Source organism: Sprattus sprattus (genome assembly GCF_963457725.1).
Source record: "Sprattus sprattus genome assembly, chromosome: 12".
Classification (NCBI taxonomy): Eukaryota; Metazoa; Chordata; class Actinopteri; order Clupeiformes; family Clupeidae; genus Sprattus; species Sprattus sprattus.
Window position 1 is genome coordinate 27,895,662 of NC_137910.1, and position 15,778 is coordinate 27,911,439.

The 15,778-nt window shown below is 39.0% G+C and overlaps 1 protein-coding gene across 1 annotated transcript; it reads right to left on the reverse strand.

Annotated features, from left to right (window-relative positions):
* Positions 1-6,580: 6,580 nt before the first annotated feature.
* Positions 6,581-15,040, reverse strand: dnajb12a (DnaJ heat shock protein family (Hsp40) member B12a). Its single transcript, XM_080848774.1, has 9 exons — positions 14,890-15,040; positions 14,033-14,210; positions 13,495-13,640; positions 13,223-13,402; positions 13,045-13,118; positions 12,540-12,649; positions 12,184-12,356; positions 7,484-7,626; positions 6,581-7,365 (listed from the first exon to the last, which is right to left on the reverse strand). The coding sequence occupies exons 1-8, from the start codon at positions 15,020-15,022 to the stop codon at positions 7,505-7,507; spliced, it is 1,116 nt and encodes a 371-aa protein (XP_080704900.1). The 5' UTR covers positions 15,023-15,040; the 3' UTR covers positions 6,581-7,365; positions 7,484-7,504.
* Positions 15,041-15,778: the final 738 nt, after the last annotated feature.

Consider the following 15,778-nt stretch of genomic DNA (forward strand, 5'->3'; position numbering starts at 1 on the left):
CATCCGTGATGTCAAGTCATTAAATTCCTTACAGCTGCCATTGCTGTCTTATTATGTTCAGAACGCGCAATTTGATGATGTACCTGTTTGTACACAATCAGAATAGAAATGTCATTGTCCAGTGATAGAGAGCTGTGGCTGTTAGAGTACACTGCGCGCTACTGACTGTATGAGATTACGGTAAAATTATGAAATGCATTAGGTCTAGTTAATGCTCATGGTCTAAATTCTGAAATAATTACTGATGATAATAACTGCTCGCATGGTTGGTTCATTTTCCTCCGTTGAGCTCATGCAATGCTGCTAGCTGAAGATGTAAGAACATCGTAGGCTATAGACCTTGATAATGACATTACATAATTTGAGACTGCGCTACAATAATATGGGAAAAACAGTTATTTATGCAAATGAAGTAGGGATACATACTGAAGTGTTATATGAATACTGTCAATGATGCACATTTCAGCTGGCTTGAGAGGTTAAAAGTCCCATGAGTGAATGCTTTTAAGACACATGAAACAACTACTACGCCTTTCACTTTCAGTTTGAATTCCTTCCCAAGTGTGCCGTGGAGGAGTACTTGAGTACCATGCTGTATTAACTGATGCTAGACACACCCACCTATCCAAAGAGAGCATAATAGAAACTTGCCAATAGATTTTACAGTCTACTTGGTAGCAGCACACCTTTACAAGATGTAGAATAACACCATATGATTGGATTTGAAAGGGGTTTGGAATTGTTCAGCGGCCAGACTACATTGTTTAGTGAATTATCTCGAAAAAAACAGACATACCAGACCAGTATTGTTTTTCTGAGAGAAAGTGGATTCAACCACGCAGTAAAGGGTGAATATTCAGCTGTCAACCCATTTACCGTATCGACACATCACATCCAGCAAAGTTATCTGGTGACATCATTTGCATCCTTTCTATCACTGAAATATTTTAATAAAACAATAAATATAAAATGATCTACCCTTTCATTCACTTTCACACACAACAGTATTCCTAAAAAGAAATGGTAGGCCTACTATGACGATTCTTCTGCATCCAATATTCATGGACCATCGATGGAACTAAATACTGGTTTGATGTCCTAGCAAGCTGTCAAGTCAGCACATGAGTTTTCAGAAACATGAGTAATTTAAATGGTCTTCACCCAGAGGGGGTCTCAGGTAGGATTCTAAGCAGCTGTGATTGGACGTGATCATGAAGAGATGTCCTTCTTCCCTTTCCCTGTCTCTTCCGTTGTATGGAGGAACACACACACACACACACGCACACAAAGAAGACACACTGCAGAGAAGACAGGGAAAACTTCAAACCTTAATTGGTTCCACCATCCATGTCATCAAATGGCAAAATGCCACTTACACACACACATATCCATCCATGTCACCAAAAGGCAAAATGCCACTTACACACACACATATGTATACATGTTCACAGACATGTCATAGATTGAATAGAGACAAATAAAAAGGTAGGGAAAGAGAGTAGCAGAACAACTGTAACAATTTCTACCTGAATGTTCCCTTTGTGGTAATTCCCCAAAGAAAACAGTTAATACATGAAGTGTCATCTAGCATACAGGAAGTATGAGTCATATATTAAGTCAAGTAATTAACTATAGCTACAAGTGACGTCTACATCAGAAATTCCAAATCTCCCGTGTTTTACAGCCCCCTATTGTAAATAATGACTGCAGATCACACTTTACTCTTTCTTTTCCACTGTTTATTTTACATACATCCCTCTGAAAAAAAAAATCATGTTACATGACACATCATAGCATCAAGAGTAACTTTAAATCCAAAGGTGTTCTGTGAAATATTGAGCTTGGGTTACAGAATACCACATCTCAGCAAGATATATCCAACATCACAGCTTTGGCTCCACCTCTGGGAGCAGGGATCCATTTCTGCCTCCCCTAGCAATAAATCAAACCCTACATGGAGCAATTTTTTAGCTAACAAATAAGAACTGAGGCACTAGCCCAGGCACAGGCAATACAATAACAACACCTGGATGCTTTCAAACTCTAACTCTGCTTTCAGGGTTTTATAAGATGGTGGTGCTAGGTGTAACCTAAAAAGGCTCTAAAATTGTCAATGGTGATCAGTTATTGGACTACCACGGTTCTGTTTACACCACAACAGTACTCAATGTACTCAAATCAAGTTCAGAGTACTTCTCAAGGCATTAAAGTATGTGTGCTCCCTGGGAGACAAACATGACCTTGTTGATGTGGACATCTTGCAATAGCAGCTGAGTAACAGAGACACTGTTTAGATTACATGGCAGCTGCAGCAAAAGAATGACTAGAAGAGGTCATTTCTCATGGAATCATGTGGTTTCCATGGTTACTACTAAAAGCAGCCCTGGGACTGTGGTGCCACCTCCTCTCGCGGCGAGGTCCATTAATACAGCACAGCTTGCCATTTCAAAACACCTCTCTGACTGGTCATTTAGACACACCTGCACCAACCTCAAAACATCACCCCAAGATGATGTCCAGCTGTGTGGACCTCCAGATAATGATACGGAAAACAGAATACATGGCACACCCATCTTGCCTGCAGAATTGCTGTCATTTATCATCCAGTTGACCCTTAATGCAGACATGTCAATGCTCAGGGTATTTAACAGAGTTTCTCAACTTTTTCGAGACCTTGCAGATCCATTCCATCCTCAAATCTACCTCAGAGAATCTTTAGCTGACAGCCTTGACTTGGATTATGATCACGATAATAACATTAGTATAATGAGGCTGTACAAATCTGCTGGACCTAGAAGTGGTCTTGCGATTAGACTAAGGGAGCTATTCAGCAAAAATAGCAAGTGGACGATGGCCTGGCATATTGGCCATGGTCAATTTAAAATCAAAGATATTTTTTGGAAAACGTGGTGCTATATTTGGTGTTTTGCATTGTAGGTAGATTTTCTTGAGTCTCCCTAGTTTAAACTTTGATTTTCAGATGCATGGGTTATAGTTTGGCTATATGTGTGTGAAATGTGAGCCATGGCCTGTTTTAGGTCTAGTTTAGGTCTAGGTCTAGTGTATGTTTACACTTTATTATCCACTACAGTTCCATTGTGTGTGTTAGGCTGTATGTTACAGCTGGATTGTTTTTCATTTAGTTGATTGAGTACTTATTAGGCCTATTATCAAATATTGGCATACTACTGTATTTGTTGTTGAAAATGTTCATCCATGATGTCTGTACCTCTATAGGATGGTATCTGTTCTTTGCCAAAACCCTAATTGGAGAATAAAGAGTTTGAAATAATTAACTGTTCCACATCAGTCATTTGTTCTGCAACTATTTTTGTCTTTTACTCTGGGTCTGCATAATATTGGCCATCCTACAATTTGTGTCAGAATAATACTTATTCATTGAAAAGAACCCCTTGTGCGTTTAAATGAACCCGAAGTTAAAAGGTGGCTTGTTACAATGTAAGCTGAGCAAAGGTTTGACATACTGTCTTCTTAAGTATTAATTTTGAGTAAAATACACATTATTATGCTGTTTTTATCAATGAAAATGTCAATTTCGGTTGGTTATTACGTAATGCACCAATTGTTACATTTAGCTAAAAAATAAATCGCAACACCCGCATTATGTGATAACATGTGATTACATATTGCGTTCAAGCAGTTTATTTCATAATGCGGCAGATTATTACAAAATGCAGCAGTTATTACATAATGGCATGCAAATGTATTACATTATTACATAATGCGGTGTTATTACATAATGCGTTGTTACAGGGTGGACACTGACTAGAATTCACATTTTCAATGACAGCCTTGCTACTGACTTTTCCATGCCACACTCTATACACATTCTATAGTCAAATCTTGTGACTGAGCTGAACTGTATTCAACAATTCTCTGAGGTGCATAATCATTAAACAACCTCCAAACTTCAATATATATTCAATCCTGTTACTGTCATATTATTGTATCACAAATGTATATCATACATAATTATCATAAAATATGAGATATGTTTGTTTTAAGTTACTCAATAATTTTCTAACTGTACACTCATGGTCATGACCTTTGTAACTTTCAGGATGTGTTGCAAGATGCTGTGGTTATGAAACAGGGGTAACTACAGTTTAGGGGAATAAACTCAATCGGATTCTTCCGTTAACCCAAGCATAGCCACTGCTAGGTCTTTAGTTATGTGTCAGAATGGCATGACAGAGGATGCAGTAAGTCAGACCTGCAGGGCAATCTTTTATATCTTGTATGCCCGGCTACTGGGTAGATATTGCCTGCCAGGTTAGAAGAATTTCACGGCTCTGATGACGCTAAGCTATTTGGTGCATGTGACAATAAACACTTTGACTTGACTTGACTTTGACAATTCAGGGATCATTCAGTCATATACAGCAGTGGTTCATTGATGCCCTCTAGTGTATAGTGAAATTAACCTCATTTTACTGAGAGTGGAAAATGCTTTTAATGTTTCTTTTTTGTGTGATTGTGTGATTATATGTTGGTGGTAGTGAAAGGCCCTCATTCTCAACTACAGTGCCACTTGAAAGTATGTGAACCCCTTGAGCACTTAAGCGTTTTCTGTTGTTTTACCATGATTTTTCATTTTTGTATCACCAATTTTCCATAGATGAAATGTCAGGTTTATGTTTATCATTTGCATGTACTTGTTTAGAGGAAATTGTTTGAGTAGCCAAAAAACTACATGAAACATGGAATTAGTCCATTTCAAAAGTAAGTGAACCCCCAGCTGAATTGGTAAAGTCAAGCAGATAACAGATTCAGTGAAACTTATTTGGGTGCTTAATTAGTCAATTAAGCAAACCGATCATCTGAGACATCCTTAGGGAAAGGTTTGGGCAACACAGATTAAAAGAGAGAGGAAAACAACCAAACTACTGTAGTGCCAAGGTGTACCCACACAGATCAACAATGCCGAGAGGAAACGAGATATCCGAGAACATCAGGAAGAAGGTACTGACAGCCCATCAGTCTTGGGAAAGCTTTAAGACCATCTCCAAAAGATTCCAGCTCCATCCATCCATCCAAGACAAATAATTTAGAAATGGAGGGCATTCAACATGACCCCATCTCTGCCTAGAAGTGGATGCCCATCAAGACCATCACCAAGAAGCACCAGAAGAAGAATAAATCAGGTAAAAGTCAACCCACACATCACCTCTAAAGAGTTTCGGACCTCTCTGGCAGCATCTGGGGTAAATGTACATGGGTCTACAATCAGACCAAGTGCTTCTTGGTGATGGTCTTGATGGGCGTCCACTTCTAGGCAGAGATGCGGTCATGTTGAATGCCCTCTGATAGGTGAAAAATCACCCTAGTTACCTCAGGACTCCGTAGCTGCATGAAAGTATATTTATTAGACAGACAAACAACAACAATTGCAATTGGGCTCCCCTCCCAGCCGAGGCTGACAGTGAAGCAATGATAAACTCTTCGCACCAAGTTTATATAGTCAGAAGTTTAGCTTTGAGCAGGGATGATCACGTGGTGGATTTCTCACGTCCGAGGCTCCCTGTCTTGCAAGGATGGCAGTTTTGCACAAGGTCGGAAGAAGCACAGTTCCTTTCTTATCTCCTCTGGTCTAAACATGCTCTTGTTCATATGCAGACTTAGTGGCACCTAATATTCTAGTTACACACACAGAGAGAAAAGCCATGCTCCTGCTTTCATAAGCACATAATTCATACAAGGAATATATTAATACAAGTCACTTGATTATTATATTCTTAAGTCATTAACAGTGTTTGGAAATAATCTCTATCACCCTCCATTTCTAAATTATTTGTCTTGGATGGATGGATGGAGCTGGAATCTTTTGGAGATGGTCTTATAGCTTTCCCAAGACTGATGGGCTGTCAGAACCTTCTTCCTGATGTGTTCGGATATCTTGTTTCCTCTCGGCATTGTTGATCTGTGTGGGTACACCTTGGCACTACAGTAGTTTGGTTGGTTTCCTCTCTCTTTTAATCTGTGTTGCCCAAACCTTTCCCTAAGGATGTCTCAGATGATCGGTTTGCTTAATTGACTAATTAAGCACCCAAACAAGTTTCACTGAATCTGTTACCTGCTTGACTTTACCAATTCAGCTGGGGGTTCACTTACTTTTGAAATGGACTAATTCCATGTTTCATATAGTCGTTTGGCTACTCAAACAATTCCCTCTAAAAAAAAGTACATGCAAATGGTAAACATAAACCTGACATTCCTTCTATGGAAAATTGGTGATTAAAAAAATGAAAAATCATGGTAAAACAACAGAAAACTCCTAAGTGGTCAAGGGGTTCACATACTTTAAAGTGGCACTGTATATGTCTAATTAATTTATGCAATCAGTATAATACGCCTGACTGATGAAGTGCCTTCAAATATTTCTTCCCAGTCCTTCTCCAAGTAAGTCAGATCCAGTTCCTACTCGTCTGTGTGTCTCTGTGCAGACTAACAGAATGTTTGGCCAAAATGGACAGAAGAAATGATGACCTATGCAAATATGACCTGTGTCCAGTGAAAGCCAACAAATAACAGGATTGAACTGCAATCATCTGGACGCATCCCAAACACGTTCTCTTTATTTGCCCATAGCTGGTTATGCTAAAACCATACATGTAAAAGTAATAAATCATCAATTCCATTAATACAAAAATGTATTTTATAAAATGAATTTTAAAGCAAACTTTGTGCAGAATTCCTCATGGATTGGCATCACATGATTATACTCATGAAACTCAAAACAGACTGAATTAACACAAATTAAGATGATTAAGCTTTAATAAATACAGATTTTCATTTCAGCAATCATTTCCAAATTCAGCTAGCTAGAACCATGTTCATAGGGGAACCATTTAACAAGACATGACATATGATTAATAATTTAATTATTTGTGTCCCTGCAGAGTCCAAATTCTATACACATACAGGTACCTATAAAAATCATACAATTTCAGTTGGCTCCACTGTCCCAGAAGGCATTGCGGTTTGAAGAAAATCTACTACATTTTCAAGTGAGGAGTGGTAATATTAAAAAGCTTTTTTAAACAGCCTTGTTTACCATCCCAGATGATAGATGCCTACTATGCAGTCTTCTACTGTAGATCTCTTCAGCAAAGTATAGTTCTTTAAAAAACAAAAGCAGTTTGTCCATTTCTGAATTTGACTGATATCCTCTCAGTCGGGTTGTCCCTGTCTGATTAGAGCAAGGGCTGACCGTGCCCATTGGCTCATAAGCATCACCTCAAGTGAATGATTTCTGAGAACTGCTTCGACCTCTTACTGAAGGCTTGTACAAAACGAGGTGTTACCTTAATTCAGTCAACTCAGATGTTGGGAAATAGAATCAATCTGTAAGGCAAAAGATGCATTTAATTAAATATGGAAAAACGAGTTAATTTGTATGCTAACTATCCATTAAACATATTGAATTTCTTACAGTGGTCTAAAAAAACTGTGCAATACGTACCTTTATGTCTGTAGGCAGTGTCTACCCATGGAGCAAAACCTGAACGTCTGAGAGCTTTGAACAACTGGGAGTGCCAATCTTCTGGGCCCTTTGGTACAGGTCCGAGTCTCCAAAGTAGCGTGCTCGATAGAGAAGGCCCTCCTCTGGAAAATAAATCAATGGCAAAACTGATATGGCACTGCCCATGGCAATGTGATTTCTACTGGTTCATATTTCTCCACTCAACTATGTCAAACATTCTGTTCATGTTAAAGGTAATCATCCAAATCTAAAAGTTATCAAGATACAGTGTACACGTGTTACATAGCTCATGCCTCAACAACTGAGATCATTATCACAAACAGCTACAAAAACAAAGCTAACACGTGTAGATGGATGTATGACCGTGCATGACATCACTGAGAAGAATGATTTGAATCCATTCTGTTGAATAATGATCTGAGGGGAACTGCCCAACTGAGTTCTACCAGGGAAAGGCCTCTACATTAAAAGTCACTGCTAAGCCTACTGTAAAAACTCTAAGTCTAACATAACCATGTAGTGGATAATGTCAGTTGAATTGACAACAATTTGACTTGAGTAGCAAGGAAAAAAATCAAAGGAATTCTTTTTTGTATCTCCTCCTGCTGGATATAAATAATTATGCAAGTAAATGAAAAACATATTTCCTGGTGCCTGCTAACAGATACATAATTAGTTTATTCAAAAGCTTGCACGATTGTGGGTAACCATTGACTTTGAGACAGTTCTTTTGGTATTCAACAGGATATAGATGAGCAGTGCTGCTGCAAATAACGACCCACTTGTTATCTGGTGGTCACAACCACACAATATTCTGAAACCAAAAAATATAAAACAAGAAATGAAAAGCTATAAACTCTACATGTACACTACCACTCAAACGTTTGGGGTCACTTAAAAGTGTCCTTGTTTTCCACGAAAACATACATGAAATGAGTTTGAATAGGAAATAGAGCTAAATGACCAGGAAATGTAGTCATTGACAAGGTTATTAGTCTAGTCTAGTTATAAGTATAGTCTAGTTATTAGTATAGTTGTTTGTTGAGGTACTGAAGAGATCTCCCCACTTGCTTCCTGAAGCACCTCTCACAAGTTGGATTCGTTTGATGGGTCAAGCTGCTCCCAGAACAGTTCAATAGGGTTGATATCCGGTGGCTGTGCTGGCCACTCCATTATAGAATACCAGAATACCAGCGGACTGCTTGTTCCCTAAACGGTTCTGGCATAGTTTGGAGCTGGGTCATTGTCCTGTTGTTAAGAGGAAATTGGCTCCGATTAAGTGGGTATGGCATGCGTTGCAAAAGGGAGTGATAGCCTTCCTTCTTCCAAATCTCTTTAAACCTGTACAAATCTCCCACGCTACCACCACCAAAGAGGCCCAGACCATCACATTGCCTCCACCATGTTTGATGGCACATGGCGTAAAGCACGCCCCTACGTCTCATGAATGTTCTTCATTGTGCTCCCAATACACCTCAAACTTAGATTCCTCTGTTCATAACACTTATTTCCAATCTGTGTTCCTTTGGCCATCTTAATCTCTTACCACCTCTTCACTCCCGACAGCGACACTGTCGTTATGCAGGTACTATTTAATGAAGCTGTTGACTGTAAGACTGGCGTTATGCAGGTACTATTTAATGAAGCTGTTGACGGTGAGACTGGCGTTATGCAGGTACTATATAATGAAGCTGTTGACTGTAAGACTGGCGTTATGCAGGTACTATTTAATGAAGCTGTTGACGGTAAGACTGGTGTTATGCAGGTACTATTTAATGAAGCTGTTGACGGTGAGACTGGCGTTATGCAGGTACTATTTAATGAAGCTGTTGACTGTAAGACTGGCGTTATGCAGGTACTATTTAATGAAGCTGTTGACGGTGAGACTGGCGTTATGCAGGTACTATTTAATGAAGCTGTTGACAGTGAGACTGGCGTTATGCAGGTACTATTTAATGAAGCTGTTGACTGTAAGACTGGCGTTATGCAGGTACTATTTAATGAAGCTGTTGACAGTGAGACTGGCGTTATGCAGGTACTATATAATGAAGCTGTTGACTGTAAGACTGGCGTTATGCAGGTACTATTTAATGAAGCTGTTGACGGTGAGACTGGCGTTATGCAGGTACTATTTAATGAAGCTGTTGACGGTGAGACTGGCGTTATGCAGGTACTATTTAATGAAGCTGTTGACGGTGAGACTGGCGTTATGCAGGTACTATTTAATGAAGCTGTTGACGGTGAGACTGGCGTTATGCAGGTACTATTTAATGAAGCTGTTGACGGTGAGACTGGCGTTATGCAGGTACTATTTAATGAAGCTGTTGACGGTGAGACTGGCGTTATGCAGGTACTATTTAATGAAGCTGTTGACGGTAAGACTGGCGTTATGCAGGTACTATTTAATGAAGCTGTTGACGGTAAGACTGGCGTTATGCAGGTACTATTTAATGAAGCTGTTGAAGGTAAGACTGGCGTTATGAAGGTACTATTTAATTAAGCTGTTGACCGTAAGACTGGCGTAATGCAGGTACTATTTAATGAAGCTGACAGTTGAGTACTCGTGAGGCATCCGTTACTCAAACGAGACACTCTAATGCATTTTTCCTCTTGCTCAGTATTGCCCCGGGGTGTCCCACTCCCACTCCTCTTTCTATTCTGGTTAGAGCCTGTTTAAGTTGCTCTGTGAAGGGAGTAGTAAACAGCGCTGGAGAGATCTTCAGTTTCTTGCCAATTTCTCACATGAAGAAAGCTCTTTGTATCGGGACATTTTGAGCCTGTAATCAAACCCGCAATTGCTGATGCTCCAGGTACTCCACTAGTCTAAAGAAGGACAGTTTTAGTTTTTCTTTAATCAGCACAACAGTTTTCAGCTGTGCTTACATAATTGCAAAAGGGTTTTCCAAAGATTAATTGGCCTTTCAAAATGATAAACTTACATTAGTAAATACAATGTGCTATTGGAACACACACTAATAGTTGCTGATAATGACCCTTTGTATGCCTATTAATATATTCCATTAAAAATCTGCTGTTTCCAGCTACTATATACATTTACAACATTAACAATGTCTACACTGTATTTCTGATCAATTTGATGTTATTATAATGGAAAAACAAATGGATTTTCTTTCAAAAACAAGGACATTTCTAATTGACCCCAAACTTTTGAACTGCAGTGTAAATACCACTCTTCTTGCAAATCATCTTGCATCCAATTTGAAATGTGTTGGTGGTGGGAACACGATGGGTCTCATTTCACCAACAAAGGGATGAATTAATCACGCAGAGGCCTTTAGAAAACGATGGTAGAGGCGTTTAGAAGCGGTGTGTTCTCATCAAACACAATGTCAACCTCATTTATGTATTTCAGCTGTCACTCTCCAATGAGGCCATTAGATACGACCCAATTCATACTCTCAAGCTGAACAAAGTTCAGCTACATATATGTGAAATCTGTGATTTCAGCCAATTCTGGCAGAGCTGAATATGTCCGAGTAAAACACATAACAAGCTCATTTCCCTAGTTTACCGATAGGCTGTTGCCCTGCTTTGTAAAGGTGCCAAGTCATTGAGAAATGTTACTTTCCTGATTCATCACACAAAACACTGCACCACTAACCCATTCAACATAGTGACTAGTTGGGTACCGTCTGAGGCTGAATGAGACAACTAAATGAGTGATATAATTTGTTGCTCTGAACATAGGACACTGATGTATGATGATATTGATAGCTATTGTTCTAAACATAAGGCAGTGGTGTATGATGATACTTATAGCTATTGTTCTAAACATAAGGCAGTGATGTATGATGATACTTATAGTTATTGTTCTAAACATAAGGCAGTGATGTATGATGATACTTATAGCTATTGTTCTAAACATAAGGAAGTGATGTATGATGATACTTATAGCTATTGTTCTAAACATAAGGCAGTGATGTATGATGATACTGATAGCTATTGTTCTAAACATAAGGCAGTGATGTATGATGATACTTATAGCTATTGTTCTAAACATAAGGCAGTGATGTATGATGATACTTATAGCTATTGTTCTAAACATAAGGCAGTGATGTATGATGATACTGATAGCTATTGTTCTAAACATAAGGCAGTGATGTATGATGATACTTATAGCTATTGTTCTAAACATAAGGCAGTGATGTATGATGATACTGATAGCTATTGTTCTAAACATAAGGCAGTGATGTATGATGATAGCTATTGTTCTAAACATAAGGCAGTGATGTATGATGATAGCTATTGTTCTAAACATAAGGCAGTGATGTATGATGATAGCTATTGTTCTAAACATAAGGCAGTGATGTATGATGATAGCTATTGTTCTAAACATAAGGCAGTGATGTATGATGATAGCTATTGTTCTAAACATAAGGCACTGATGTATGATGATACTGATAGCTATTGTTCTTAACATAAGGCAGTGATGTATGATGATAGCTATTGTTCTAAACATAAGGCAGTGATGTATGATGATAGCTATTGTTCTAAACATAAGGCAGTGATGTATGATGATACTGATAGCTATTGTTCTTAACATAAGGCAGTGATGTATGATGATAGCTATTGTTCTAAACATAAGGCAGTGATGTATGATGATAGCTATTGTTCTAAACATAAGGCAGTGATGCGTTTACACACTCAGCAGGACTTACTGTGTTGTTTCTCCTTCCAGCAGTTGTTCCTTAAGTTCGAGATGTAATCTTCCTCTACACTCCTCTCGATAGTCTTAAAGTTTTTTCCAGAGTATTCCTCTGTAAACTGGTCATTCACATAGTAAGGCACCTTCAAAGTGTCGGTCTGTCTCCTGTTTGTATGACCCACTGACCTGTTACAAGATTCATGTTAGTGTCTGAAGCAACAATATTTAGATCAGATATTCCTGGGATACTAAATCAATTTGAATTGAATTCAATAATTGCAACTGAATTTGATCATCAGAAAAAGAAACATTTGAAGTAAAAACTGATAATTACTGAAAATAGCCGTCTGTCTGAATGCTGAAACTTACGGGCGGTGACTGAGGCTGTAAGGAGGATCTGAAACCATCATTTGACTGAGAGTAGAGAAGATGATGAGGATAAGGATAGGCATCAGCTGAACAAACATGGCCAGGCCTCCCTATTGGGGAACACATTTTCATGTATTAAAACAGGTAGGCACCCCATTCCTACACCTTCATAACAGTGGAATGAAACATTCTGATAAAGCGCTCATGACCATGCATTAAATGGTCATTGGTTTTAGTTTAGTATGGATTCACAAGGAGAAGTTTACTCTTTGTGCTCCATGACTTGAAGGAGAAGTTTACTCTTTGTGCTCCATGACTGTAAGGAGAAGTTTACTCTTTGTGCTCCATGACTTGAAGGAGAAGTTAACTCTTTGGGCTCCATGCCTTGAGGGAGAAGTTTACTCTTTGTGCTCCATGATTTGAAGGAGAAGTTTACTCTTTGTGCTCCATGACTTGAAGGAGAAGTTTACTCTTTGGGCTCCATGACACAAAAGCAGCCACCCACCTCTCTCTGCTGCTCCCTTCGGTCTCCTCGGTTGCCATTGCGCATCCTTCCATTGCTATAAACATGAACATTACCTAAAGTAAATGAAAGATGCCACGTTATTATTGTCAAAATATTCAACTTTGGATGCAGAGTTATAGGAAAACTGTTAATAAATGATTTCTGATTGCACACTCACTTGACGGAAAGCCACCTCCAAAGAACATATTGAAAAGATCCTCAGGAGAAATGTCAGCCTCAAAGCCTTGATGTGAATGTGAATGTCCCTGTCTGGATGGATGTGCTTTCTCCTCTCCATACAAGTCATACTGCTTCCTTTTCTCTGCATTACTGAGTACTGCATAAGCAGTCCCAATGGCTACAGAAATAGGAAGAACAGTTAAAGATGGTAACACAATACCACATCAAACAAAACAGCATTAACAAGTGGAACTTCAAATCGGTGCTCACCTTTAAAAGCCTCAGTGGCACCTGGTGCATGATTCTTGTCTGGATGGAATTTCAAGGCAAGTTTTCGGTATGCTTTCTTTAGATCATCTTCTGAAGCATCTTTGCCTTGTCCAAGAATCTCGTAGTAACTTTTACATTTTTTTATTCTGCATTAGGCAAATACACACATTAGCAGCACATAAACATACATATACTTTTTGACTACTGCTGCCAGTAGTCACAAATGTAGTACCTGATTGGCATTGTGTTTGGTGACTGGCAGATCTGAGTACAACCTCAGCTCAATCAGGTATCATTTTAGTCTTTATGTGGGAAACTACCAGCACTGAGTGACTGTCTCTCTCGCTCACTCACACACAGTCACTCACACACTCTCACACACTCTCACACACACGCATCATATAACTAAAAATGAACTATCCTTTATATACATGAGGCACTGCTTCTTTCTTGTTTCAATAATCAGTTAAAAGTACACGGTCACTTGATTGGCAGGATACACCACTGGCAACAACGAAAATGCAACAAGCAAAAGCACCTTTTGACAGCATCAAGCTGTTCTGAAGTGTACGGTTTGGCCGAGTCTGAGGCACTTTCCTCTGAAGTGTTTGCCTCTGCTGCTTGGCTCCTGTGTCTCACACCCGTCTCACCATTGTCCCCACAGCTATTCTCCTCGCTGGAAGGTCTACCATTCTGTTCGATTGTTTCTAGTAAAGCTGTAACAAACATGTACGCTGTTAATATTCCAGCTTAGTAGCTATTGTTACATTGCATACGTGGGCTACCATTCATGAGCTAACGCTAGCCAACCTGCTAGTATGGAGTGATAAACACAACGACCTATAAATCTATCCCTAAATACATCTAATTTCAACAAACAATACGACATGTTCGACATTAAGTAACGTTAGCTTCCTCTCAATATGACAAATAATTAGCTTAGAATTAGCAGCAACTCGTTGTGTGTTGGCCATCATTACCAATCCATGTTGACAAAACACGGAAAACACAAATGTTGTGTTTTTTTGGACTGCTTAAATGAAAACTATTTACCAACAGATTTCGTTATCTGGATTTAAATGTGAGTAGATTAGCATTAGCTTGCTAGCTAACAAAGTATTGTTAGCTGGGCTGGTAACGTTAATCACTCATGTCCATTAACATTATGGTCCGCAAACGTTTGTCAAACACAGACGCGTTCATTTTCTATTATCACAACATGTACAACCATAAACCGCCTTCAATATATAATCTATGACTCGGTTGAAAAGCGAATTCTGGCCACTTCAACTTTAACTAATTTTAAAGGTCGGGTAACTTAATTTAGCTGCGACTGCGCCTTTAACAGCAGTGGCCCTGCTTATAATGCTCTATTTCCGTGGTGTCATTACATACATTGAGCTTTGTTGGTTGGAAACAGTCTCTGTGCCTTTTCAAGAAACCTCTGAGCCTTATCTGGATCATTATTCTTCAATGCTGCGATTGAAATTTCTATGCAGCGTTCAGCTTCGTCCTTGTTTGAATCCATCGCGACAGCGAAACTGTTTACTGGTTGAGGGGCCCCATGAGATGACGTTACACTAGTTGGTTAGACGGACATGTACGTCATCAAGAAAGGACTGTCAATGAGGAAATAATGGACATCATTCTGTGCATAGACATGTATAGGTAGACGCCGCCTCCACTGCTTCAGCCCGTTGCCTCGGCGAAACGCATCGCCGCCATATTGTTACAGGAGCGCTCTGACGCCAGAGGTCTGTCAAACGTGTTAAACAACCGCAAGTTGCCAGGAGCTGCGGTTTATCTGGATACAAATCACGATAACCTTTTACATTTCGCAACCAATTTCATTGAGTATTCAAGGGTTTATGCTCTACGTGAAGTGTGTGAAAAAGATTTGCCTCTACATTACTTTGAATCTCGCTAGTTAAATCGCCAGTCATTCATGTGCATGGGTCTATGATAAACGCGCACCTGTCTTGCACAGCTCGTGCACTTTGAAAATACTGAGAAGCTCTATAAACTATCGAAATAGTGCTTCTTTAGTTACTACGTATTGACCATCATTAAGAGAAAGAGCATACATCAAATAGTGAAATACTGGCAGTCAGTGTGTTTTTCATAGTTTAATAGTTCCTTTTCAAGTATGTGCATTAAGAAATGAATGACTGTGCATTAAGAAATGAATGACTCAGTATAATGTGCAATGGAATAACATATATATGATATATATAATATGTGATACAATATAATATAATATATTTTAAGTATAGGTATATATTCA